General features: G+C 43.3%; 3 protein-coding genes across 6 annotated transcripts; 2 read left to right on the forward strand and 1 right to left on the reverse strand.

Moving 5' to 3' along the window:
- Positions 1–6,526: 6,526 nt before the first annotated feature.
- Positions 6,527–14,867, reverse strand: LOC119198602 (ankyrin repeat and SAM domain-containing protein 6-like). 4 transcript variants are annotated; one of them, XM_037455963.2, is made up of 18 exons: positions 14,207–14,867; positions 13,356–13,580; positions 13,064–13,262; positions 12,650–12,800; positions 11,573–11,617; positions 11,261–11,465; positions 11,062–11,168; positions 10,250–10,395; positions 9,852–10,092; positions 9,626–9,675; positions 9,170–9,364; positions 8,917–9,079; positions 8,604–8,824; positions 8,316–8,508; positions 7,964–8,031; positions 7,615–7,731; positions 7,245–7,329; positions 6,527–7,107 (listed from the first exon to the last, which is right to left on the reverse strand). In XM_037455963.2, the coding sequence occupies exons 1-18, from the start codon at positions 14,533–14,535 to the stop codon at positions 7,058–7,060; spliced, it is 2,790 nt and encodes a 929-aa protein (XP_037311860.2). In that variant the 5' UTR covers positions 14,536–14,867; the 3' UTR covers positions 6,527–7,057. The 4 variants fall into 4 exon arrangements, with proteins under 4 accessions (XP_037311860.2, XP_037311859.2, XP_037311858.2 ...); XM_037455962.2 differs by having other exon boundaries at positions 7,233–7,329; XM_037455961.2 differs by having other exon boundaries at positions 7,597–7,731.
- A 541-nt stretch (positions 14,868–15,408) lies between these two features.
- rps20 (ribosomal protein S20) lies at positions 15,409–17,055 on the forward strand. The gene is made up of 4 exons (XM_037456033.2): positions 15,409–15,568; positions 16,349–16,448; positions 16,629–16,702; positions 16,834–17,055. The coding sequence occupies exons 1-4, from the start codon at positions 15,566–15,568 to the stop codon at positions 17,014–17,016; spliced, it is 360 nt and encodes a 119-aa protein (XP_037311930.1). The 5' UTR covers positions 15,409–15,565; the 3' UTR covers positions 17,017–17,055.
- Positions 17,056–18,253: 1,198 nt separating this feature from the next.
- On the forward strand, positions 18,254–23,702 carry zgc:56231 (uncharacterized protein LOC406257 homolog). Its single transcript, XM_037455965.2, has 18 exons — positions 18,254–18,467; positions 18,586–18,681; positions 19,002–19,121; positions 19,232–19,370; positions 19,450–19,634; positions 19,742–19,835; positions 20,016–20,174; positions 20,301–20,412; positions 20,496–20,558; positions 20,943–21,089; positions 21,191–21,356; positions 21,474–21,653; positions 21,817–21,956; positions 22,067–22,232; positions 22,392–22,515; positions 22,673–22,743; positions 22,841–22,960; positions 23,083–23,702. The coding sequence occupies exons 1-18, from the start codon at positions 18,366–18,368 to the stop codon at positions 23,296–23,298; spliced, it is 2,400 nt and encodes a 799-aa protein (XP_037311862.2). The 5' UTR covers positions 18,254–18,365; the 3' UTR covers positions 23,299–23,702.
- The last annotated feature ends 295 nt before the right edge of the window (positions 23,703–23,997 follow it).

Genomic DNA, 23,997 nt, shown 5'->3' on the forward strand with positions numbered 1-23,997 from the left:
CAACTGTGCCTCACAAACAGAGCACAAGAGCACACGCACACCCGTCCACGCACAAACACACACACGACGCTAAACCTCTGCCGCTTTCAGGTACTGTCTGCATATGTGAACTGCGATCTTCATGTGGCCTCATATATTTTGGGAAATTAATTGTATGCATAGAATCAAAACCATCAGTAATATGACGTTGTATAACGTTGCTATCTGTATGATTTTTATTTATTTTTTTCCTGTAATGGGGTTTAATGTGTGTAAAGTTTATATATTTACGAGGGGTACGTGAAGGCAGCAGCAGTGAAAGGGGAGGGGTCACACGCGAAGGGCAGCAGCCGAGGCGCCGGTCTCCAGACTCACGCCGCGGCTCACCGGGGAGAGACGGCAGCTAAACGACCGACAGTTTACCCAAAAAAACCTGCTGTACTTGAATATAATAGTACGTTTGACGGGACTGGTCTTCTTTTAACGAATAATTCATTCAGATGATCCGCGTTTGATTTGGCTGAGCTTCGGTAACGTTAGTTGTCAGGTTTACGCCGGAAATATTCCTTCAAAACAAAAGCGCACGGTGTCACCGATCTAACGGGCACCGTGTCGCGGGGGGGGGGGCACCTGTGGATCGTCACGGGGTAAAAAAACAAAAACCCTTAAAACCGCTTTAAGGGGAAAGGACTTGCCCAGTGGCGTTGCTGGGCTAATATTACTTAATTTATTACTTAAATTATTGGAACATAGGCCTACGTCTTGATTTTATTTGTAAGCTACTACCCTTTCAACAAGTCTCACTCATTAAATTCGTGTAGACGGTTTTGTTACCAACGGAAGTGCTTTTACAATCTTTTAGTGACAGCAAATCAATTTCTATTGATTTTTGATTCGGGGTTTAATTATTATTCCATCAATGAAACGATAAAACGCCAGTCTAAGATTCAAGGGAGACGTATTGTAGGCTTAATGTCTATATCTTCAAACCATTGTATTAAAATTCTTTGTACTTCATTATTTTATTCTTAAGTATTTACTTAAGTATTTTTTCTAAATCGATAAAAAAAACTTTAACAACCTGGTTGTTATAGGATGAAATATTGTTGCGCGATATGCAAAAGCCATTAAAAACTATAAATGTGATGCATTCAGTCTTAAGGTTAGTTTATTTCCCGCACTAATATCATATTATTATCAAAATATAAGCTTGAGTGATGGATTGTTCTTTGGATAAATGCAGGACACTTCTGCAGCTGCAAATGGCCGTGAATACTGGGGTAGGGTGCAAAGGATACTCAAATATTTAAATGCTGCTATGGTATCCTAGAAAAAGTTCCTGAGGCAGGATTCCTTTCCTTGTGTTCACACACTGAATATGAGCAGGTGTAAATAAAAAATGCATTACATGTAAAGTTAGAGGGTAAAAAGAACCTACGTGATCTGTATCGTGAGTTACAACAGGAATTATTTTTATCCTTTGATTTTTAAACGTTAACCAAATAAAGTATGCCACTGTCCAATGACGTGTCTGGTCACTGACACAAAAAGAGGGCTTGTGCAGTCTACTGCGCTGCATTCTAGTGTTCAAAGTCATACACAAACATTCGTCAACTGGAGCACACATTGCTTATTGAGAATTTATGAGGAGTAAATCAAGCGTTTTACTGAGATCATTTGTTTGCTTTTAAATAAGGATGACAGGTTAGAGGAGAATCCCTTTGGTGGTATTGTGACACATATGATGACACACTTCTTTAGAAGGATAGAAAAGACCCTCAAGGGCTGCGTGATGTAGGTTTATTGTTCATATATGTCTCTTCTTTCCCTGGTAGCCCAAAGAGAATCATTGCAAATACAAATGGACAATTATAGTAGCTCTTTGGAACAGAACAAACAACAAATGACAACAGTAGAGTAATTGATGATAATATATAATAAATACTAAACGGATATCTTTAAAAAATAAAATGAATGGTAATTTTCTCAAAATTACAAGTCAAGTTAACTATTTTAGCTTCATTTTAGATTACATATCCAGCCTTGAAATTTTGTCTAGTGCATATTTGGAAAATACATAGCTTGGATTTAATTTAATTAAGGAGACTAGAGGAGTCTAGAGAGAGATATACATTTAAAAACCATCATGGCGATGAATCGAGTTATCTACCAGGCATGATGTTTTATTTGTTGGGACAGGTGGAGCTGGGGATCTGGAGCAGTCCTAAGGTCCTATTAACACTCGGTGGCTGCCATTAAAGCTTCTGTATCGATGCAAATCCACTGACAACACTATCCAAGCCGCCTTCCAGATTAGCTCAGACTTAAAGCTCTGCCAATGCTGCCAAACAGGCCTCTGCACGCGACAGTGTGTGTGTGCGTGAGTGCATGGATGTGTGCTTACAGCAAGTGTGTGTGTGTGTGTGTGTGTGTGTGTGTGTGTGTGTGTGTGTGTGTGTGTGTGTGTGTGTGTGTGTGTGTGTGTGTGTGTGTGTGTGTGTGTGTGTGTGTGTGTGTGTGTGTGTGGTTTAATACACATTTCAAAACAATGACCACAGAGCAGAATAGGACTTACTGAAAGCCATCTGCCAGCTGCAATAGTGTATCTTTCATTGATCAGGAAGTCTGCATTAGCATCACCGCAGAATTTCCCGGAGACGTGCAGAGCAGTGACATGACAGGTCTGATTCTAATGGTCATATATAATTGATGGCAAGGTCGATATTAGACAACCAAAAAAAAGTAATCAACACATAGCCCAGCTAACAATTTTAATTAGTGGAGATATTTTTCGGTTATACTCTTGTGAAATAATATGGTGGAATTTGATTTGTTTTGTTGATTTCTTTCAACAAAGGTTACGACCTCTGCCATAGATTACCTTGAGCTGAACGCAGGGGCTAGTTCATAGTCTGGCAACGGCTGCTGCAAAGCAGCAATGTTTTCAGGATTTGTGCAAGCAGGGTTTAATCCATGACAGCAGATAATTGTTGATGGACATCACCAGCTTAAGAGGTCATGTTACATCAAACTCAACGCGTGTTCTGCCCCTCGCCGTGCAGTTATCTGAGTGCACGTACACATATGTGTGTATTTCATCATGCAAACACATGAGTGCCATTTCCCCCTATTTCAATGCGTTCACTAATGCTGGACCAAACAACCACACACGTGTTTACTACCACAACTGAAAAGTAAAAGGCTTTTTGAGGAGAGGCGTAAAATCTGCGTTGATCTTGCGACACTATCAAACTGAAATCTAGAACCACAATTAGACAAGACCTGACATGCTGGATATTATTTGACAAGTCTAAGAACGGCTGAGTATAGTTAGAGCTTCAAAAGAGCACCATTGTGTGCACACTTCTACAGACAAAACAAGCAACAAACAAACCCTCTCACCACCCTCGGGCTCTCAAATGAAAAAGCTTTCATGCTCCTCTGCAGCAGGGTACTGTATTTATTTACACTGGATGAAATGTAATCAAAAAAACACAAAGTGTGTGTCACACAAGTAAAATAGTCAGCAAAACAACACTCCATGGAGTCTTTTTCTGATCATATTAGTGATTAGCCTCACTCTATTCGAGCTTCCAAAAACAATTTTTATTTATTTTGAGCATTTAAATGTCCATGTGGTGACACATGGCGAGGCGAGATCACCCAGTGGAGCCAAAAAGCTACAAAGACCACTTCAAAACCGCGCTCTGCCGTCACGTGTCCGCCAGTCCCCGCGTCACCACATGTGTCAATCGGTTTGAGAGGGTAAAACTGTGTTACGGGACTCTCTGGGGATAATCTTTTGTTGACATTTGGATTTGGATTCTGCAAAAGTTCATTTTGTGGTCAAAACAAGGGTCGGGTGGAGGGAGTTTTTAAAAAATTTTTTATCTGTGAGCTCAAAGTGTACCGAAAAAGAGAGAGGGGCATGGAGAGAGACTGAGAGAGGGCCACAGCGTTTTGTAACACCAAAGGATGCTGGGAAATCCACCGAGTGAGTATGCAAGGATGAATGTTGACAGTGGAACGCTAATGTGAAATCAGCCACTATGTGTTGGATGTACTTTCACTTTGATTAACTGTGTTTAATCGCAGCTCCAATGCAGCTATTCATGTTCCCCAGTAAATCACAGTCTGAGGGAGCAGCCATAACCGGACACACACACACACACACACACACACACACGCGCACACACTCAGTGTATTAAAGCAATTTGCCCTAGGTGATGTACATCTAAAAACCGCACTGGCTTGTACAGCCGGAGGCCAATGGCCACAATGTGAATTAAATAGCAATGGGAGCCCAGTCTTTAGAGAAGCCCCCCCAAAACGCAGACAGGAAAGTAGTTTATGTATAGTATATATATTTTTGGCAACTTGGACAAAATGTGTCACTGCTGGCATGGAGCAAGTAATTTCTCTCACTCTCCTGGGGGAGCGCAGCCCCAACAGCCCTCTTTCAGTTCAGTACTTCATCCAAAATACTGATGTTTCTTTTAACAAGTGACATCGGTTGGGAGTGAGTTTACTCATTAATGAGGAATCCCTGTGGTGAAAATGATTTACCTTAATAAACCCTATTCATTTGTTCCAGTACTTTTAGAAATGGATAAAATGCCTGTAGTTTCAGGTACATGATCACTAACTTTGTCAGATGCCCCCTGACAGATTTGACAAAACATTATGTTTTATTCTGCTTGTTAGACTCAGGTGAACTGCTTGACGGTATAGTCGTATGTGTCCTACTAACCACGTAGGTTTTTAGTTTTGTGTGAGGTTGCCCTCGGTGGGTCTGCTGAGGAGTACAGTGTGTACCGCCATGGGGAGGCTCAGGGAACGTAGATCAGAAAACAGGCACTTTAAAAAGTCTTGGGATTCTTAGGATTTTTAACCTTAGAAATCATCTCTCTTAGTCAGGATCTACCTCGCACCTATCTAGAACGCACCAATGACCCATAGTGCTTTATGCTGCAGCAGCACTACCGCATCGACAGTTACAAACAACGTTATTAAATGTTATTGGATCAAATCAAAACCGTGTGCGAATTAAATCAATTGGACGGAAATTGAATGAGTCCCTCCATTTGCTGCCCACATGCCACAGCAATGTTAATGTATTCCAAATAGATTTTTCTCTCCTGCAGTTTGGTACAGCTCACGTTTGACTGTACATCAGAACAGTCCATCTGCCACCTCCCTGGAGAGGAAGGCTTTCCCACACTGAGCGATGCTTTTCATTAAAGTAGCCTTTGTGTGTGGAGTCTGCATGTTCTCCCTGTGGCTGTGTGGCTTCTCTCCGGGTACTCCGGCTTCCTCCCACACTCCAAACCCATGCTCTGGGGATCGGGTTAATTGGTGACTTTAAATTGATCGTGGATGTGAGTGGTGGTTGTTTGTCTCTGTGTCGGAGCTGCTATTCACTTGGGGACCCGTCCAGGGTCCCCCCGCCCCCCCACCGTCTCTCGCCGCGTGGTTAGCAGAGATGGACTCCAGCCTCCACGCAACTCTCTAGGGATGAATGTATAGAACACCAGTGACTGATGTATTTCATTAGAACTAAATTAAGATGAACTCATTGTTGTTACTGCATTGGGATGTTTGAGGTCCACTGTGAATGCCCACAACACAAAATGTGTTCATTATAAAGTGAAAAAGCACCACTTTGGGTAAGAGGTCCAATCAGTGTTGATGGTGAATGGAGTCAATTGAAGCAATAAAGCACACACTAAGGAATGTGTTCATTAAGTTTAGTGCATATTTACCGCCAACCCTGATTTGACAACATAATCAATTTAAATCAGAGTACATGTGTATTTCATTTGAGCTCTTGGGCAAAGCGATGTGTGACATGCAGATTTTATGGCGAGCCTTCAAATGGAAGCTCCTGGCAAATGCTAAAATGCAGTGATCCTGTTGCACGTAGAAAAGGGACAACAAGTAATGTCAGCTACACAGCCAAATCACTGTTATCATTGGCTAAGATCAGCCACTACAAAGTACTCTTCAGTACAGTCAAACTGCAGAAGCTAAATTGTGCTGAAAGGAGAGACATATTATTCACATCACAACTTTATTGGCCTGTAATCTTACACATACGTGGGATTTTACTACGGTTTTTCCTTTTCTCTCCACATACTACATACTGAACACTTGAAGAATGAATGATGAATTCAACTTTTCATGTGTTGGAAAACAACATAACGATTGCTCATTGAAATTGTTTTATTCTGTGACTATTAAATCTGAAGAAGTAACCTCATTTACGGAGCTAATCTCCACAGAAGAGTTTATTAAGGCTGGAGAAGTACTGCTCCAACAATGTATTGCACCGAAAGAGGGTCACTGCCCTCTTGTGGAAGGAAGATTAGCTTGCGTTAAGTTTTTGCACCATTTCACTTTAGACGTAGATTTATTCATGACAACACACAGTCTTGACTAAAAATGATCTGTATGTAAAAATTAAAAAATACCTTTCACTCTCCATCTTCTTTTCTCATCAGTACTCCTTGTTAGAACTGCTTTGAATTGTCAATCACAGTATTATTGGTATGATTGAAACACCTGTTTTATTGCATTTAATTGTTATATAGTGTGCTACTATAATGTTATCGCCCTCTTCTTTTCTCCTGACTTACCGTAGCATTTATACAATACATATGCTGCATCTTTCACATTTGTTTGGATAAAATAGCAGTGTCTCCCACGTATTTGATATCCTCCTCTTACAGAACCCTCTGCGCTGAATTAGCAGCAGAATGTGAAAACCTTGTCTCGGGGGCAAAAACAAAAATCGGCATTTGCCACACATCACATGCTTGGTCTGTCAGCGTCAGGGCACTGGACTGAGCCAGCACTGTCTCAGCTCGCCTCCTTTAGGATCCACCCGAGGTTCACTTTAATGCAGTTTGCTCCTGGAGGGTTCTGCAAAGGCAGGGTATCAGGGTTTATCTGGTCTTTGTTGCTCCAGCATCTTCTGGCACACAGGCCAGTAGTAGACTCCTTATGACTCGTGTCACTGGCATCTGGACACTTGAGTGTGCCTTTGGGGTACTTCCTGGTGGACGTCAGGGCTGCTGGGTTATCTTTTGTTGGGGGTACGAACCTGGTGTCTCATCCAACCTGTTGGTGCTGATGAAGAAAGGTGGGGCGAAGAGAGCGACAGAGGAATAGCCAGTGAGTAAGAGAGACAGATGATGATGTTGTCTTTGTGTTAATAGTGCTCCCATTCCCAAGTTCCCAGCACCCACACTCACAGCGTGGTTCACCTGCTTGTCTTTGGTTACTAGCGCTGCTGCCAAAGGACGACTGGAAGTTATGGATGGTCTCTTGAAGGATCTGCCTCTCTCGGCCCTGATGACAGCCAAATCAGTTAATATTTTCAGGCAAAGATGACGCTATACTTCCACATATCTTTTCCCTCCGGTACCACCTGCAAGCAGCTCCCTGTCGCAATTTCTATCCAAGCTCAAAGCAATTCTGCCTTTCTCTCTGCTGGCTCACAAAGTTGAATTATACTGAGGAAAACTAGAAGTGGAAAGAAAGATAACCTAACGCCCTAGAGATGACTGGAAACACACCACTGAAAGCAAAGGCTCCTTAGAGATGCATCATGCGTACATGTTCAATCAAATGCACCTTTCCAGCATTGAGCTCTGATATGGCGGCTAAAATCTGCTGTCTGGGTCCGTCCGTTTTAATGCCAAGCTCCCTCAGGTCTCCATCTGTTAGAGTCAGGAAAGCCTCCATGTCCACCTAGAAGAGAGAGGAGAAATACTGCATAAAACATTATATATAAATTAAAACATATACAATTGTTTTCTTAATGAGTTCAGAACTTTGTAATCCATGCCGTTCTCTTATGAAACACAGTGATGGGTTTACAACACTGAGAACCTGTGACTCCGAACAGAGGAAAAAGGCCAAATGAAAAGACAGACGAGTGCAGGAAGATGTTTTGAAACCTTTGGCGTTAAAGATTAAATACCTCCTGTTCCTCAAATATTGGATGGTACTTCTCGAGGGACAGTTTCTTCAATATACCAGACAGCTCATCTGAGAAAAGACACAAACAACTCGTTGATGATTTAAAGAGAACTGAAATTCGGCCGGAGTTTTTACAAGTCGATTTAGATATTATGATGTGTTGATTATTTCTATGGCAAGCCATGATTTTGATGGTTCAATTTCAATTATGAATGAATACAATGAAAGCATAAGCCACATTGACACATCTATTACTTCTTCCATCTTTCTCTCAAACATTCACAGAATTGATCTAAAAGCTGAATAAATGTTGTGAACGTTTGAATTTATAGATAAATCCTTTATGGGATCACCTTCATCAGTTATGGTTCCACTGCTGGAGCCCCCGCTGCTCTTGGAGCGAGGATGGGAAGAGGCCGAGGACAGAGAGTCTCCTGGCCCAGTGGGGGGCTTGGGCGTCGCGGAAGGAGAAGGCGTCAAAGTGGGAGACGTGCTCTTGGATGTGGAAGAATTCCCAGACTGCGGCCTCTTCTTCAACTCCATCTTCTACAAACAGAACAAGGAGTGGACGGCAGCACCAGTTTATTGACATGACTGGCAGTTTTACGGCGTAAAGACAGAAAGGAAAGCACAACACGGACCCTTCTCGAGTGGATGTCGGGAGCCACCAGGCTGGGGTGGGAGTGGATCTCAGGCAGGTTGACATCCGGTAGCGGCAGGCCTTGTGCCGATGGTGGCGTTGAGGTTTGACTTTGTGTCTGGCTGGGCTGTTTCTCCGGAGCCTGGGCCTTGGCATCCATCAGGCCAGCCGCCCTCTTCCTTTGGGCGGCTATCTGGGAGAGAACGCTGTCTGCACTGCCCCCTGGTGGGAGAAAGATGCAAGAGCGCGTGATGCGGTCGCTTACGTCTCCAGTGTGCGAGCGTGCGTTTGTGTCTGCCTGCGTCTGTGTGAACCTGAGCGGTTATGGGAGTCCCGGTTGATCCCTGCGACCCCGTTGGAGCCTCCTGAGGAGTGGGGAGAGTGGTAGTGACCAGAGTTTGAAGGCGAGGAGGAGGAGGGCCCCTTGGGGATGCTGGGAAACTTAATGGACCTGCTAACCACGCGACTGATAGACGTCTGACAATTAAAGGAGAAAATTAGCAAAAGACTTAGTGATGATGAAGGCATAGAAAAGCTTTTAACAGCACGGCACATTTTCACACTCACAATATCTGAGTTTCCACTGCTGTTCAGCTTCCTCTGGGGTGGCATGGGCAGGCGGGGCGCTTCGCTCTTTCCCTCCCCAAGGAGACGCGAGCGGTCCGAGTTCCATGGTTCAAAGTTGGATGGAGGAAGGAAGGGAGGTATGACCGCTTTAAGCTTGTCATTGGGAAGCCGGGTCAAGGGCGCACCACTTCTGAGCTAGAAAACATGGGAATACAAAGAATAACGCTTGCACAAACAAAATGAACAACAAGCATGAGCTTCATGAATACAACTCTTAGCAGAAGAGCGAGGGAAAACCCCCAAAACACAGACACTACAAAAAAAGATACAGGGAAGACCCTTTGGCACATGTTGTTTCAGTGTGGTAACTTTCTGATGAGGTGATTCACTGCAGCCACAATACTGCTGAATGTACAAAGAAGTAGAGTTTACATTAAATCGAGCATTCATTCCTACCATTGTGGTTATAAGAAAGTCCTCCTTTTCCGTGTTTGGCCTGCAAAGCCCTGAAAAAGAGCATAAGCCACATTGACACATTCCCTAAATCACATATTTCGAAATTCAAGGTTCAAGGTAAGGTTATGCAAAGTCATCTGTGAAAGTAACTAAGTACATTTAATCAGGCTCTTTACTACTGACTACAGGAATATCACAATGAAATAATGTCATCGCTGTATCTCACCAGCATCGTTGCTCTTGCCTGCCCACGCTGTGCTGACGTCATTCCCCCCCAGGGCAGGAGTCAGAGCCAGCGCTCCATTGGACACGGCAGACACAGGCTTCTTGTTCGCCTTCATTGTGGCATCCAGTGAGGCGTCAGCATCGTCGGGAAACGGCGCCAAGCGGTTGGACGAAAGGCCGTGTCTCAGGGTGTGAGTCAACTTCAGCCGTCTGAACCGATTGGACATCCGGCTCCACCAGGACTGAAGTCAAACATGTAATGGGAGGGATTTATGGACGTTACTCATTATCTCCCCCCCCCCCCCCTTAAAAAATGTATGATCTCCAGTCACAAAATTATGTAAGAAGAACGGATCAATACAACATGATATGGATCAAGTCCACTAGCTTCTCCTCCACCTTAAGGCCTCCCTTGTCGTCGGGGGGAACCGGGACGTTGTTGAGCGACTGTCTGCTTTTAGAGCGAGTCAGCAAGGTTCGATGCTTGGACTTGTCCTTGTCTACTTGCATACACACCGATGCCAACAGGCGCACCAACTCTGTGTCTGTGAAAGTCCAGAGTCGACACATAGAAAATAAGTAAGGATTCAGAGTGAAACGATTAACCAACCTCATGAAAACGACCCTGTGTGTACTGTGTCGAGTGCTGCTGTCCACTGGACATCCATCGCAAAATGATTCCCTTTTTGAAGAAGGAATTATGTTCTCCTCATCTCTCATAACAAACACTGAAGCATTCATGATAACTGACAAAAACATGTCACTTATTAAAAAATATGAAGTTAGTTTGCTCTGACTAACAGTGCTAAAACCAAAGGTGTAGTTGAAATCTAATAAGTAAACGTTCAAATCTGAGAAGCTAACACCAGTGAATTCTTTTGCATTTGCCCAGGTCCCAAAACTAGCTGGAAATTGCTTTTCAGTGTATAATATCGCTTATATTTGCGGCTGCTCTACAATTTATTTCCAATTTAATGTAATCTAAGGAATTCAATTCCCGAATAGTTTATACTCGCGTTGAATCCTTCTACCATCTAAGGTCAAAGGTCAAAGTTAAATCAAGAGTGTGTTGCTATTTTCACAAGTGGGGGAAACCCGATTGTATTACTGCAATTATTAATATTTATTAGAGAGCAATTGAAATGTTTTTGTTTAGTCTGAGCACATTTTCCCAAAGGGATGATAAGACAAAGTGATTATAGTGCAGGTACCTGGGTCGTTCAGCAACATCACCAAATCAAATGCTGTGTATCCGTTCTTAGCTCGAAGGTTGACGTCAGCTCCTTGACTCAACAGGTACTTGACAATGTCTTTATTACTGAAAGAAGGAGGGAGACCGAAGATGCGTCGGCGTTCACGGTGCACGCACAACATTGCTCATTGCACAACACAACGGCATGTCCTCCTTACCCATGATAGGTGGCCTGCATCAGAGCGGTCCACCCGTGGACGCCGTCTTGCTTGTCAATGTCGGCCTTCTTCTCGACCATCAGCTGCACCACTTCCAGCTGACCGCTCACCGCCGCTATCATGAGAGGTGACGCTCCCTCCTGATTGGACGAATTCACCTGAGTGGGATCTTCCTCCAAGATCTCCTTGACTAGCTGGGAGTTTCCTGAGACAACAAAAATAGACACACAAACGCACGCACATGAATATTTATATATATGTAAATCTAACAAAGCAGTTAACTTTGGCTATAAAGTATTTGATTTAACTCACCTAACTTGAGTGCACTGAACACGTCTGGTCGTCTCTTTTCATCGTCTGTGGAGAGAAGAGCACTGCTAAGGACAGGAGAGGGTTCTCATATGCTCTGAAACAAAAGTCGAACTCTATGGTAATCCGCCAAGTACCGCCAACACCTGGTAAGGCCGGGGGGAGGTTAATGTAAATAGATACTCAGCACAGATGAATTCACCACTCACTGAAGCACAGGAAAGAGATCGTCAACAACAAGAAAACCATTAAGTCAAACTAGATCTGTTACATGGAATAAAATATCTCTGCTGAAACTGGAACATGTCAAACAGGGCTGTAACAACAAGATCAAATCGAGAGTAGTGCAAAGCAGCGGTCCCCAACCTTTTTGCCTCAGGGACCGGTTTCAGCTTAGACAGTATTTCGCGGGCCGGTGTGGTGGATAAACACGACAGATGTAAAGCATACACGTGTATGTTTTTTGTGCTAGTCCATCAGTTTTGTTTTTACTACTTTAACAGCTCAGGGATGTTCAAGGAGCAATTTGATTCATCGCTGAATCAAACAAATAATCGTCAGATTAATTGATTATTAAAATAACCGTTAGTTTCAGGTCTAGTGTCAAAAATTGTAATCTCAAGGGAGCTCTGGTTAGGTATTTGGTTTAATTTCAGTTGTTGAGGTTACATGTTCCGTGCAGCAAAACTGAGCTACTGGTGAGAAGAGCCCTCAGCCATCAAAGACACTGAGAGACACCACTGTGAGTTTCACTCTCACATCCGTGTTAATTGCAGTTTAAGAGAGCAACACACACAACGGTTGTCCTCTCTGCCAACAGGGAAGTGACACATCAACCCGAAGTACACTCAAATGAAACATAGAAAAACAAGAATTTCACACATCCTCACAAAACAATACGATGACATACAGTATTTGTGGGAAGGAATAAATGTAAAAACATGAAAAACATAAATCTGCATAAGACACATCCCAAATCTGCCCCTTTGTTTGGTTTAGTTTTTACATACTTTTATTGTTCTCACCATTGATACCATTAGGATGTTTATTGTGTAGGGAAGTGCAAACTATTTGCCTCACCGGTCTGCGGTCGGATGGTGGTGATGGAGTCCAAAAAGGCCTTGATGTCTCTCTGTTTAAGCTGCATGGCTAGTTCAAAGGCCGTCTTGGACAGAACATTAACCCGGTCCGGGTCAGCTCCGCGCTCCACCAGCTGCTGAGCCACGGCCACCTTTGGAAGCAAGAAGACAACTTCATTTGCCGGCTGCTCCAGTCACTCAGTCCAGGGACAAGCTTCCAAGCTGTTACAACTTCATGCACACTCATGCTGCAACTGTTTCTTAAACAAAGTCACAAAGTGTATCGACATTGAGTAAATGCATCTCAAGTTGCACATGCTGTTAAAGGTCCAACCCAAAAGACCACCCAAGTGCATGCACTGTTTTATCCGTCCGTCCTCTTTTCCTGTAACACCCAACAATTCACTGAACCCACCTTTCCACTGAGGGTGGCTATCATCAGTGGTCCCCAGCCAGTGGTCTTCTGGGAAAAGTTGACATCAGAGCCCCACTCCAGCAGCAGACGCACCGAGGCCTCATGGCCATGCTGAGACGCCACCATCAGGGCTGTGATGTCCATGAATTCTCTCCCGCCACCTCCTAGACAGCCTTCACCTCCACCAAAACCAGCCGCGCTGTGGAAAAAGGAGGGGCCACACAGGTTTTGCTGTAATGCATTAAAAAAACAGTTCCAAGCCTGCAATGGCTGTCAGAAAAACGGCCCAAACCTGCAGCTGTTGTTGTTGTTGTTGTTGCCGCTTGAGACCGCCTCTGCAGCCACGGCCAGATGATCGTAGTCGTCGACGTAGGCCCCGCTCTCCAGGAGAAGCTTCACTACATGAGTGTGTCCCCCTCGGGCCGCCATAGTGAGAACACTCGCACCCAGCCTGTTGCGCCCATTGATCTCTGCCCCGTTCTCCAACAGGATGTGGGCAACATTCAGGTGACCAAACCTGGGTGGAGGATTGGGAGACAACAAACGTGATGGTGAGCGGGACTTAACGATCCATATCCCCCAAGATGCGGGAAAGTTCAACGTGCATGTGGGAGCTGAATTAACTTAACCAGGTTAACTTATGTCACACCTAATTGACTTACATTGTGAAAATCACCCAAAGCTGATACCGAGCGTGTAATACACATATACACATATTTTAGGGTGAAAAGAACTGAGCTTGTGGTAGATTTCCACAGCAACAGGGCACTGTGTGTTGAAGTTCAGACCCCTTACTGTGACCTTCCTCGCCAGCTGGGTTGCATTAATACCAGTGTTAGTACATGTTCTTGTGAGAACTACGGATTGTTTTAGATAAAGCTTGTCTGGCTCCATGTCAAAAGGACGAGCCAGTGGTCGTGATCACAGGCTTTGAAGCACTATGAGGACATTATTGTTTATGATACAACTGAAATACTGTTACCCCCCATGAATACAACTTTGGAATGAAAAATAATATATGTGTTTGCTTAATGTCTCCCAATGTTCACCATCAGTAAAAAAAAAAACAGCAAGACAACTTTTTCTGTTTCTTTTTTTTAAAACAATTGCATATTGCGCTGGAGCTCCAGCCCGCAGCCCCACCTCGCAGCCTGCATCAGCGGGGTCCAGCCGTAGTTGTTGCGGCTATCCACCGACGTACCCTTCCGTAACAAAAACCGGACCAGGTTCTCGTGACCACTGGCCGAAGCGAACTGTAAGGCGGTGTTCCCCTCCTCGTCCGTGGAGTCCACCGGTACCAGAGACAACGTGACCGCGGTGGTGTACTCCGACCCCGCCTCTGACCGCAGCCTGCTCTGCCGTCCGGATTCTTTCGGGGCGCCGGGCTCCAGGATCCCCCGGGCGGTTTCGTAGTCCCCCTCATCGCAGGCACGGAAAAGTAACAGCGAGTTAGCCGGGACGCCGTAATTCATCTCTTCAGTTAAAAGTGTCGGTCCGCCTCCATTCAACTGCAGTGAAGTTGCATCGAGGGTAACGGGGTAAACGCTGCGGCTTTTTGACTGTCACTCGGCGGCGGCCTGAAGTCCGGAATCATGACGCACAGTAAAATAAAACCTGTTTTCCCCTCGGCATTAACTTCTATACCTCTTCTGAAACACTACAACAATTGAATCATATTTTCCGCCCTATCACATTCCTAGAATCCTAACGGGTTTCGACAAAACATTTTTTTGGCAACTGACCGGTTCCGTTACTTGTTCAGAAACTTAAGAATCATCTGCGCGTCTTTAATGCAACACATGAGTTCCGCTTTCATCCTTCAAAAGAAAATGTGTGTTACGTGCAATCGAGTTGGGTGTCACATACAGAAACTCACACAACTCACACTGTATCATTTTAATAATAAAAAATACATATGTTTGAAGATTTAGTTCCCGTTTAGCAGTCATTCATTTATTTCAAATTCTTTGCCGGATGTCATATCTTGTTCGAATGATTACCCGTCTACTTTAACAGCACTTGACAACATTGATGGAGCAAATACCAAGTGTGGAGTTACGCTTTACTTATCACGGTGGTTATATGTTGGACTACTTTAATGCATAACCATTGTAATATTTTACCTTGTAAATTAAATAACAAAACCATATGAACTATTATTCCACTTTATTTGTGTGATTTTAATACATCTCCGCAATAACACAACGTTCATATAATATTTTAGATAATTAGACAGCGGGAAATCAAGTGTTTAAGTATATTGTGTGGATGTTTTTATTTGATTGTTTGAGTGTGGCCGCTATGTGTCGCTCTCGATGTTCATGTGCTGATATGAACACCAAAGAAGAAGTGTCAGAGCCCCGGATGAACATTACTTACGCAGGAAACGGGTGTCAGCTCGCTCTCTTTTTCTGAACAGCCAACCACGTTGGTAGCAACTGCTCCTGGCTCACCGCTGTTCGCTCGAATTTTTCCCGAATAAGTCGGTCAGGCGTAATAAATATGGTACGTATCGTTTGTATTCAACGCTTTCTGATGTAAGACGTTTATTCTGTTGTGGATTTGAAGTTCAATATTTAAGTTTTAACGTCGAGTTATCTGGCGCATAATGGCTAACGATAGCCCCGATAGCTCATGTCGCGTCAATGCCATGTCCCGCCAGAAATCGTTCATAAACTGGGCTCTTAAAGAATAATTAACACTAACATCTTGGTAACATCATAAACCTTTCAGTTTTATGCTTATTGCTTTTCAGTCTTCCAGGCACTTATTTATTCGCATTTTCCAAAAGTACTCAACGCTTGTTATTGGGGTAAAATAAGGAAGTCTTGCTCCCATTTTTAACGTTACTTAAATGTAAATCAACCGTAGGTGTTTCTGAAAGTGAAAGTGGTTAAAATGATAACTTCACTTTAATTCACCTGTATTTGAGACAAGTTTTACAACATAATCCGGGGAAGTTGAAACTAACGTTACTACTTTTGAAAGGTTATGTTGACTATGTATTTCTCGCTAGGCATAATTCGCTTAATTTCAATATTTAGTAAATCTCCAGTATGTCGATACGTGAAAACTAATAAGATTACTATACTCAAACTAGATTTATGTAATGTATAATTAACTATGTTAATATCCTAATGTACTTTATGAGTTTCTCATAAACGTATAACACCAGGTGACGAGCATAGCCCTACTTCAAAACGCTTGCTGTCTAACCCAAATTTCTTATTATATAATTTTAATGTTAATGCCCAGCATATAGATGACTTGTTTTCGTACCCGCAGGCTTTTAAGGACTCTGGCAAGGCACCTGTTGATACTGAGGTCGCCATTCACCGCATTCGCATCACCCTCACCAGCCGCAATGTCAAATCTCTGGAAAAAGGTAACTGAACTCAATGTGATTTTTTTGTGACCAATAAAAAATCCAAACAATGAGGATAAATTTCCATCTGATAATCACTGAGGATTGGATATACGCTATTCTGAGCCATGGATTTCCCAATGAAATGTGAATCAATTGTTTGGTTGCTTGGGGTCCTTAAAAGTCTTGTCTGTTCCTCAGTCTGCGCAGACTTGATCCGTGGGGCCAAGGAGAAGAGCCTGAAGGTGAAAGGACCCGTCCGGATGCCAACCAAGGTACTGAAGCTATGTAGAATTTTAGGAAATTTACTGGCTGTTCAGTCTGCTGGGGACAGAAAACCACTCGTAATGCAAAATATCAATTTATAGTTTGTCAAGCTAAACATTTTTTTTGCTGCCTTTTCAAGACTCTGCGCATCACAACCAGGAAAACTCCTTGTGGTGAAGGATCTAAAACCTGGGATCGTTTCCAGATGAGGATCCACAAGCGCCTGATTGATCTGCACAGCCCATCTGAAATTGTCAAGCAGATCACCTCCATCAGCATTGAACCAGGTGTAGAGGTTGAGGTTACCATCGCAGATGCATAAATGATTCAGATCATGCATTAAAGAAATTAAGGAAACTGATGTGGTGTTGTGTGTTTTTTTTCTGAAGCAAGGAATATATTTGTCATTTGTAAAAATCACAAAAGGAAAGTATGTGGAACAGGGAACTATAAATGTACTACCAACCAGCAAACTTTATTTTTTGTGATTTCATTGAAGTATAAAGTCTGGAAACAGTACATGCATCTCTGAGCAATCTGAGTTAGTGTTCAACATAAATTATCCAGTGATAACTGGAGCACTGCAGAAGAATAATCTGCTCTCTGAAACCTGTGCTGCTAAAAAATGATTTTCTGCAATAGTTCAACAAATTTATTAATCTAATATTAAATTAAATGATATTTATTGAATATAAATTTACATTTAGAGCTGGTTAAGTAGCTAGTTGCTAAGGAGAGATCATTTTCATTCAGGGCTGACTTGCTGAGAATGGTTATTGAACTGCAACTATTTAATGGCTTTCATAGTTTATGACAATTTGAGCATAGTTATTTAATATATTTCATTCTTTTGGAGACCAACCTAGAATGTACACATAAATCTAAGTGCTGCTTTACTTGCTGCAGCATAAAGCTTTATTCAATCCAAGTATTGGGCTGTGTGCAGAAGATAACATCATTTATGAGAAGCAGAAACTGATATGTTGAACCAGGCAAATGTAATGTAAACCCAACAAGTAAATGTTTTCAATTTTTCTTTTTAATGCCACCATTTATCCATAAAGTTATGTGTCTGTGCCAGTCAGCATGCACGATACCACCTAAACATAAAGGTCAAAGCACTGACATTCATTCCATTATACAAACATTTGCTTTGCCTATTGTGATAATTTCCTCCATGAAAGATGAAGCTATTAAACAATATGTTTGGCTCCTTACGAATATCATTACTTAATTTGAAGTCTCACCCCCCTTTTACAAAATTCCGCAATCTACAAACAGATCTCTGTTTGATGGAACACACGTCTCAGTATTATTTATAAAAGAAAAGCTAAAGCATCTTAACTTTCAGAAGTATTAAACCTTCATACAACAATTTGACTGATCTCTGTTTAACTCCACCTCCACAGTAGAGCTCTGAGCTGGTTGGTCCTTCCTGAAGATTTCCTTGACTTCACACCTGCTTTCAATTCAGACTAATCACAAGCGCCTCCTGAGTTCTGAGTGGGAGAAGGCCATCAGACTTTCATGTTGGTAAAATAAGTCATTAAGCCCAGAACCTGTTGTGAGTTTTCATCCAAAGAGTCAGGGAAGGTGGAAGATCTCCATCCATCACGCCTGTGTCGGACTAATACGTTAATCAATAGACGTGTTGGTGCTTCGTGTCTCAAGATGAGTCCAGTTAATTTGACGGAGGAAGACGGCATCAGTATGCAGCCTGTTGACATGGACTTGACTTGTATGGCTCCTCGTGGCAGCACTTCATCCCTGCAGGTGATGTATTTGACCCCCTTTTTGTTTGATCCCCACTGATCAAGGATGCCTGCTCCTTGGCCAGGACTGACGTAAATGCTACCACTGATGGTCTGTCTGATGGTGTGTTTGTTTGTAGACTGCACTGCCTGGTGGTGCTCAGCAGCAGACCATGAGTGTCTACCTCAGAGTGCGGCCCTTCTCTAAAGAGGAGCTCGCTGACAACGAGGATCAGGTACAGTGCACCCAAAAAAAAAAAAAACACTGAAACATTTCTCTGTAGCGTACTTTATTATTTGAGCAAGTGCTGCTGATTCTTTGTTATGTGTCCAATTTTTTTTTTTAACTCTTGTAATTAATTTGGTTTCATGGTTATTGACTTCAGTGCAATACACTCTTTGAGTATCCGTGTCTTCATTGGAATGCATAGAAATAATACAATGGGTTAACTTATAACTGATATTTGACGTTTTTCAGGTGCTTTCCATTTTTTTAAATATGGAATGAGGTGGAGCATCCTTTTTGATGCATCCGTATGAACTCCTGTCTCCTCAGGGTTGTGTAGTGATTGAAAACAACCAGACTGTGACCCTGAAGGCCCCAAAGGGTTCTGCCACCTTGAAGAGCAGTGAGAAGGGCATCGGCACGTCCCTCCACAAGTTCTCCTTCTCGCAGGTTGGTTATTTTTCTACCTTTTTTATAGTATTCTTCACATATCTGCCTGTCCTATATCTCAGATGAGGACTGTGCTGTTCTAGATCAAGCACCTTTCTGTCGGCTTTTAGATTTTCGGAGAAGAGATGACCCAGTCCGAGCTTTTTGAGGACACCGTCAAAAGCCAAATGTTTGATTTCTTGGATGGGAAGAATGCGCTGATATTCAGCTACGGTGTAACCAACGCAGGCAAAACCTACACAATCCAAGGTAAAGAGAGCCCAACAGCTTTTAAAAGCGCATTAGGAAGTGGTTCCCCTCGTCTTAAATGTGTCGTCAAATGTTTTAGGAACTCCAAAAGAGCCGGGCATTCTGCCTCGAGTGCTGGACGCCACCTTTCACTACATCGGGGGCCGCCTGTACGAGGGGATGGACCTGAAGCCGTACCTCAGGAACGATGCTCAGTATCTGGATCCTGACCAGGTCCAGCAGGAGAGAAGTGCTCAAGCTGCCATTTTTGCTTCAGTCAAAGATGTAAGTTCTCGCCAACTTTAGTGTTTCCTCAGGCTTTACCAGAAATACTGCAAAGATTTGAAAACACCGATTGGACCATAATGCTCTATTTCTTTGCTCCGGTCTAGGAGTTAGATTCTTTTGGACCCAGTGGTGGTTTAGGGTCCTTGTCTTCTCCCCCCAGGCGTGTCTCTTCCTCCCCCTTGTCCAACGATCAAAGCGGTAATCCCTCTCAAATTCTACACACCGCACATGCATCCTCTTTCGTCTAAAAGTTGTCCCAGCGTGGACTCAAATGAGGAAGTGACACTAGTGTAAAGTGTCACTTCAGGATGCCATTATGTTTGATCCTTTAGAGGTTCCCCTCTCTGTATTCCCCTCCTCCTCCTCCTCCTCCTCCAGGGGAAGCAAGCAGTGACCAGTTTGCCCTGTGGGTGGCGTTCTTTGAAATCTACAACGAGTGTGTGTACGATCTGCTTCAACCTCGTTTGTGCTCAAAGTCCAAGAAACGCGCTGCTCATCGAGTGTGTGACGATGGCGCTGGAAATGCTTATGTCAAAGGTGAGCGGGACGGCAACCCCGGACACCAGAGGCCCTTATTTGGTAGAAATGAGCGGCATGGGTCTTGAGGCTGCTCAAGGCCTGAAGCTGGGTCGAAAGTAAAATAGTTTTTATTTGTAATGTCAGATCTCAGGTGGATTAACATCCAAACTCTGGGCGACGCCGCCAAGCTGCTACAGTTTGGGAACAAAAACAGAAGTGCGGCAGCCACCAAGATGAACCAGTCGTCAAGCAGAAGGCAAACGTTTTACTAAATCCTTTCACTAAATCCGTTCGGTGCCACTTTCTGTTTACAAAACTCAACCGTGCTTTCCTTTACAGCCACAGCATATTTACCATGAAGTTACTGAAAATCGATGGCACTACAGTGGAAAGGATCTCTGAGTATGTATCTGCCACAGGCATCATGAATATTCTAACAGTATGTTAGTAGTGGATGATCATCACTTGTCACCACAAAGGAAAACACAAGCCAATGTGTACCAAAAATCTAGTGTACTACTAAATATAGTGGTAATTTGAAGCAAGTTTTGATGAGATCAATGGAAAATATATTGGTCGGCAAGTATGGCATAAGGTGATTTTAATAAATAAAAAGGGCTAACAGTAAAAAATACAAAAGTGGGTAATTTAATGTATCCAAAGCGGTGTGACTGAAGACATGGAAGCTAATTGAATTGAATTGAATTGAGTTATTTGAACTCTTATTCGGCACACTTCAGCGCCATGAAAGGAGCCACGATGCATTAAATAACTCTGTTTTCTGAGGTTTTCTTTGTGCGACCTGGCCGGCTCGGAACGATGCAACAAAACCAAGACCTTCGGGGAGAGACTGAAGGAGGCAGGGAACATTAACAACTCCCTGCTAATCCTGGGGAAGTGCATCAGCGCCCTCCGCAACAATCAGACCGACCGGTACAGTTGGTTCTTCATGTCACCAGCTCTAAATATATTTATTTTTCCTTGTTAAAACCCTGCAATTTGTCTTTTTTTTTTCTTTCTCTGCCATCAACTAGAGTGAAGAGCAGCTACATTCCTTTCAGAGAGAGTAAGCTCACCAAGCTCTTCCAAACGGTTTTCTGCGGGAAAGGAAGAGCGTCGATGATCGTCAACATCAACCAATGTGCTTCCACCTACGATGAAACTCTCCACGTTATGAAGTTCTCTGCTGTCGCCAAACAGGTCAACCTCGAGTACCTAATGGTGTCGGAGGTCGCGGCGCAGTGAGCTGTACTTGCTGCACTCCCTGCGCCGCTTCCTCCTCCTCCTCCTATAAAAGAAGGCACCTGTCTGTTGCAGGTGGTGCAGGTGATCCCAGCCAAGCCACTGGGGTCTCTGGCTCCTTGTCTGGTCGACCGCGATGGCAAGCCTCTGGTGAGGAACGGGGTGATCGACAGCGAGGCCCTGGAGAGCTACCTGTCGGAGGATGAGCTGCTGGACGAGGAGGACGAGGCGAACATGTCTCTGCTGCCACAGAATGTAAAACTTCTGCCACGTGTCAGAATCCTTACGTACCGCGGATGGATTGTCCTCAAATTGTGTTTTTTTTTTATATCCGAATCCGTTCCATGTATTTTTCTTCCTTCATAAGATTTACTGCGTGGACCAAGTTCTCATTACTGTTTAATTTTCTTGCTTCTAGGAGCTCGTGAATATAATTGAGAGCCTGCGAACCAAACTCCTGGCTGAGCGAAGAAGGAACCTGGTTCAGGAAATGGAGATTCGGAAGGAGATGGGAGATGCCATGTTACAACAGCTCATGGAGAGTGAAGAACTCCGCATGTGGGTTTTTATTTAGCAAGAGAAGACCATCCGTGCCGCGCATGTACACTGAGCAATGTTTCTAACACCAAACCCTTTGTTTAAAATCTAAAGAAGTTTGCTTGGTTTAGTCGGCAGATAGAGGAGCAGAAGGAGATTTACCAAGAAAAGCTGGAGAACACTTTTGAGATGTACAAGGATGCTATTAAAGAGCATGCCTACCAGTGTGCAATGAACAATCTGGAGGATGACTATGTGCCTCTTGACGAGTTCATTGCTGAACAGGACAAAGTGGAGGTATTTTATGTTCCCTTGAAATATTATGCAGTGTTCAAATCCCCATTGCTGTATTGAGAACAGCCAAATTAGCTTCACGTTCATCTTAAGCAACTAAACCACAAGCATTAAAATATTTGGTCATTCATATTTGACACCAGTCTCTCACCCATTGTGTAGGCCCTGAAACGTAAAGTGTCAGAGTTGGATTCCTTAACGTCCGGCAATGGACGCTGTGTGTGTGCAGCTCTGAAAGTGGACCAGTCGAGCCAGACTGCGCCATCCGACGCGACTGAAGCAGCAGGTTAGAACACATGGGAGTAGTTGAAGAGCAGTACACTGCTATTTCTAAATTTTGGGTTCAGTGCGTTTTCCCTTCAGTATTTCTATTGGTGTCTTTCATTGAGCTCACCAGCTGTTATGAGGGCGATAACGTCATTCGCCTGGTTTCCTCGCCACAGGGGAAGATCGGTTCAAACGGCTGTACAAAGAAAAATGCGCCGTGGAGAAAATGTGTGAAGATAAACAGCTGGTAACAAGGGCAGAATTTCAATTTCAATTTTTTTTTTTTTTAATTCGGACTGGTTATTTGAGCCCTCGCTCAGTTTTAAATTTGATGTTTGGTTCAGCTAATTTTGTCCCTAGAGAAGAGGCTGATTGATCTCAGTCAAACACTTGAGAAGGTCAGAGATGCCTTCCTGGAGAAATCAGCCGCTCTGGAGGTATTGCAGAAGAAGTGTGATGATCAGGTAAGATGTTATGAAGCAGGATAAGCATTGTGTGTACTTACAATAATATGTCAGCTGTTTGATTCTATCCAAACACTATGACCTCACCTGAATGAAACTTTTATATGTATGATTTTTACAAGCAACAATCTATGGATGACCTCCTGCAGCAGAACGCCGATAAGGACCAGGAGATCGCGTCACTGAAGACGGAGCTGGCCAAGCTCTCCCAGAAGTCTCCTGTGCAGCCCAAAACCAAGAGAGGCCTCCTCGCCAACATCAGGGAAGCCGTGAATTCTCCACGGAACAGTTCTCCTGGGCGCAAGCTACGGAAGACGGTCAAGACGGCGCACAGTTGAAGAGCATCTGGACGATAAGGAGAGAGAGAGAGATTATATAAAATCTCTCTTAAATACGGGCAGTTTTTATAGTATATGTAAATATTTATTTTTCAGGTGTACTGTGTTTATCGTGATTGCATTTTCCATGTTCTTTTAATCAAATTAAATCGCTGAAAATTCTGTGTGAAGTCAATAACTCCTACTAAAATCTTTATTTGCAAGTCTTGTGATGGCCACATCCAGTTACCTTTCTTGGGTGTGCTATGTGCCATTACTAATGCACACTACAATAGAACTATCACACCAGGGAATTAGTGCTTTGAAGGTGCTTATATCAATCTTGTCCGACGAGGTCATCCATAATCTGTACTCTGAGAAGTAAACCATGAAAGACCCTGACAGGATAAAGAGACCACGTACAATTCTGTAAGGTCATCAATATTTGTTATGTTATTCAACATTTGCTTATTAGTCTACCTTTGCATCCGAGCACTAGGATCCTGTCATCCCTAATGCAATATATATATATATATACACGTATATATGAACCACGACTAACATTTCCTGCATTCTAATAGAAATGTGTGTTCTGTCCTTCGGTGACCTTTTACAGTTGAGTGAACAAGGTAAAAGAGTGCAGCCTCCTCGGTAAGTGAAAGGGCCATTGTGGTGGAGGCAGCCAGCTGCTCTTCTATCTCTCCCGTCTCAGTGATGGTT

This window comes from Pungitius pungitius, chromosome 19 (assembly GCF_949316345.1).
Source record: "Pungitius pungitius chromosome 19, fPunPun2.1, whole genome shotgun sequence".
NCBI lineage: Eukaryota > Metazoa > Chordata > Actinopteri > Perciformes > Gasterosteidae > Pungitius > Pungitius pungitius.

What these genes read in the sequence shown, in the direction of transcription:
- LOC119198602 (XM_037455960.2), bottom strand. Translation starts at nt 14,535, where the DNA reads ATGAATTACGGCGTCCCGGCTAACTCGCTGTTACTTTTCCGTGCCTGC. An exon ending in CCGCTGATGCAGGCTGCGAG is followed by an intron (nt 13,581 to 14,206) that starts GTGGGGCTGCGG and finishes TCCTCCACCCAG; the next exon opens with GTTTGGTCACCTGAATGTTG. An exon ending in GCAGTGGAAACTCAGATATT is followed by an intron (nt 9,080 to 9,169) that starts GTGAGTGTGAAA and finishes TTTAATTGTCAG; the next exon opens with ACGTCTATCAGTCGCGTGGT.
- rps20 (XM_037456033.2), top strand. An exon ending in TGTCAAATCTCTGGAAAAAG is followed by an intron (nt 16,449 to 16,628) that starts GTAACTGAACTC and finishes TCTGTTCCTCAG; the next exon opens with TCTGCGCAGACTTGATCCGT. An exon ending in CCGTCCGGATGCCAACCAAG is followed by an intron (nt 16,703 to 16,833) that starts GTACTGAAGCTA and finishes TGCCTTTTCAAG; the next exon opens with ACTCTGCGCATCACAACCAG.
- zgc:56231 (XM_037455965.2), top strand. Translation starts at nt 18,366, where the DNA reads ATGAGTCCAGTTAATTTGACGGAGGAAGACGGCATCAGTATGCAGCCT. An exon ending in CAAAACCTACACAATCCAAG is followed by an intron (nt 19,371 to 19,449) that starts GTAAAGAGAGCC and finishes CAAATGTTTTAG; the next exon opens with GAACTCCAAAAGAGCCGGGC. An exon ending in TTTTTGCTTCAGTCAAAGAT is followed by an intron (nt 19,635 to 19,741) that starts GTAAGTTCTCGC and finishes GCTCCGGTCTAG; the next exon opens with GAGTTAGATTCTTTTGGACC.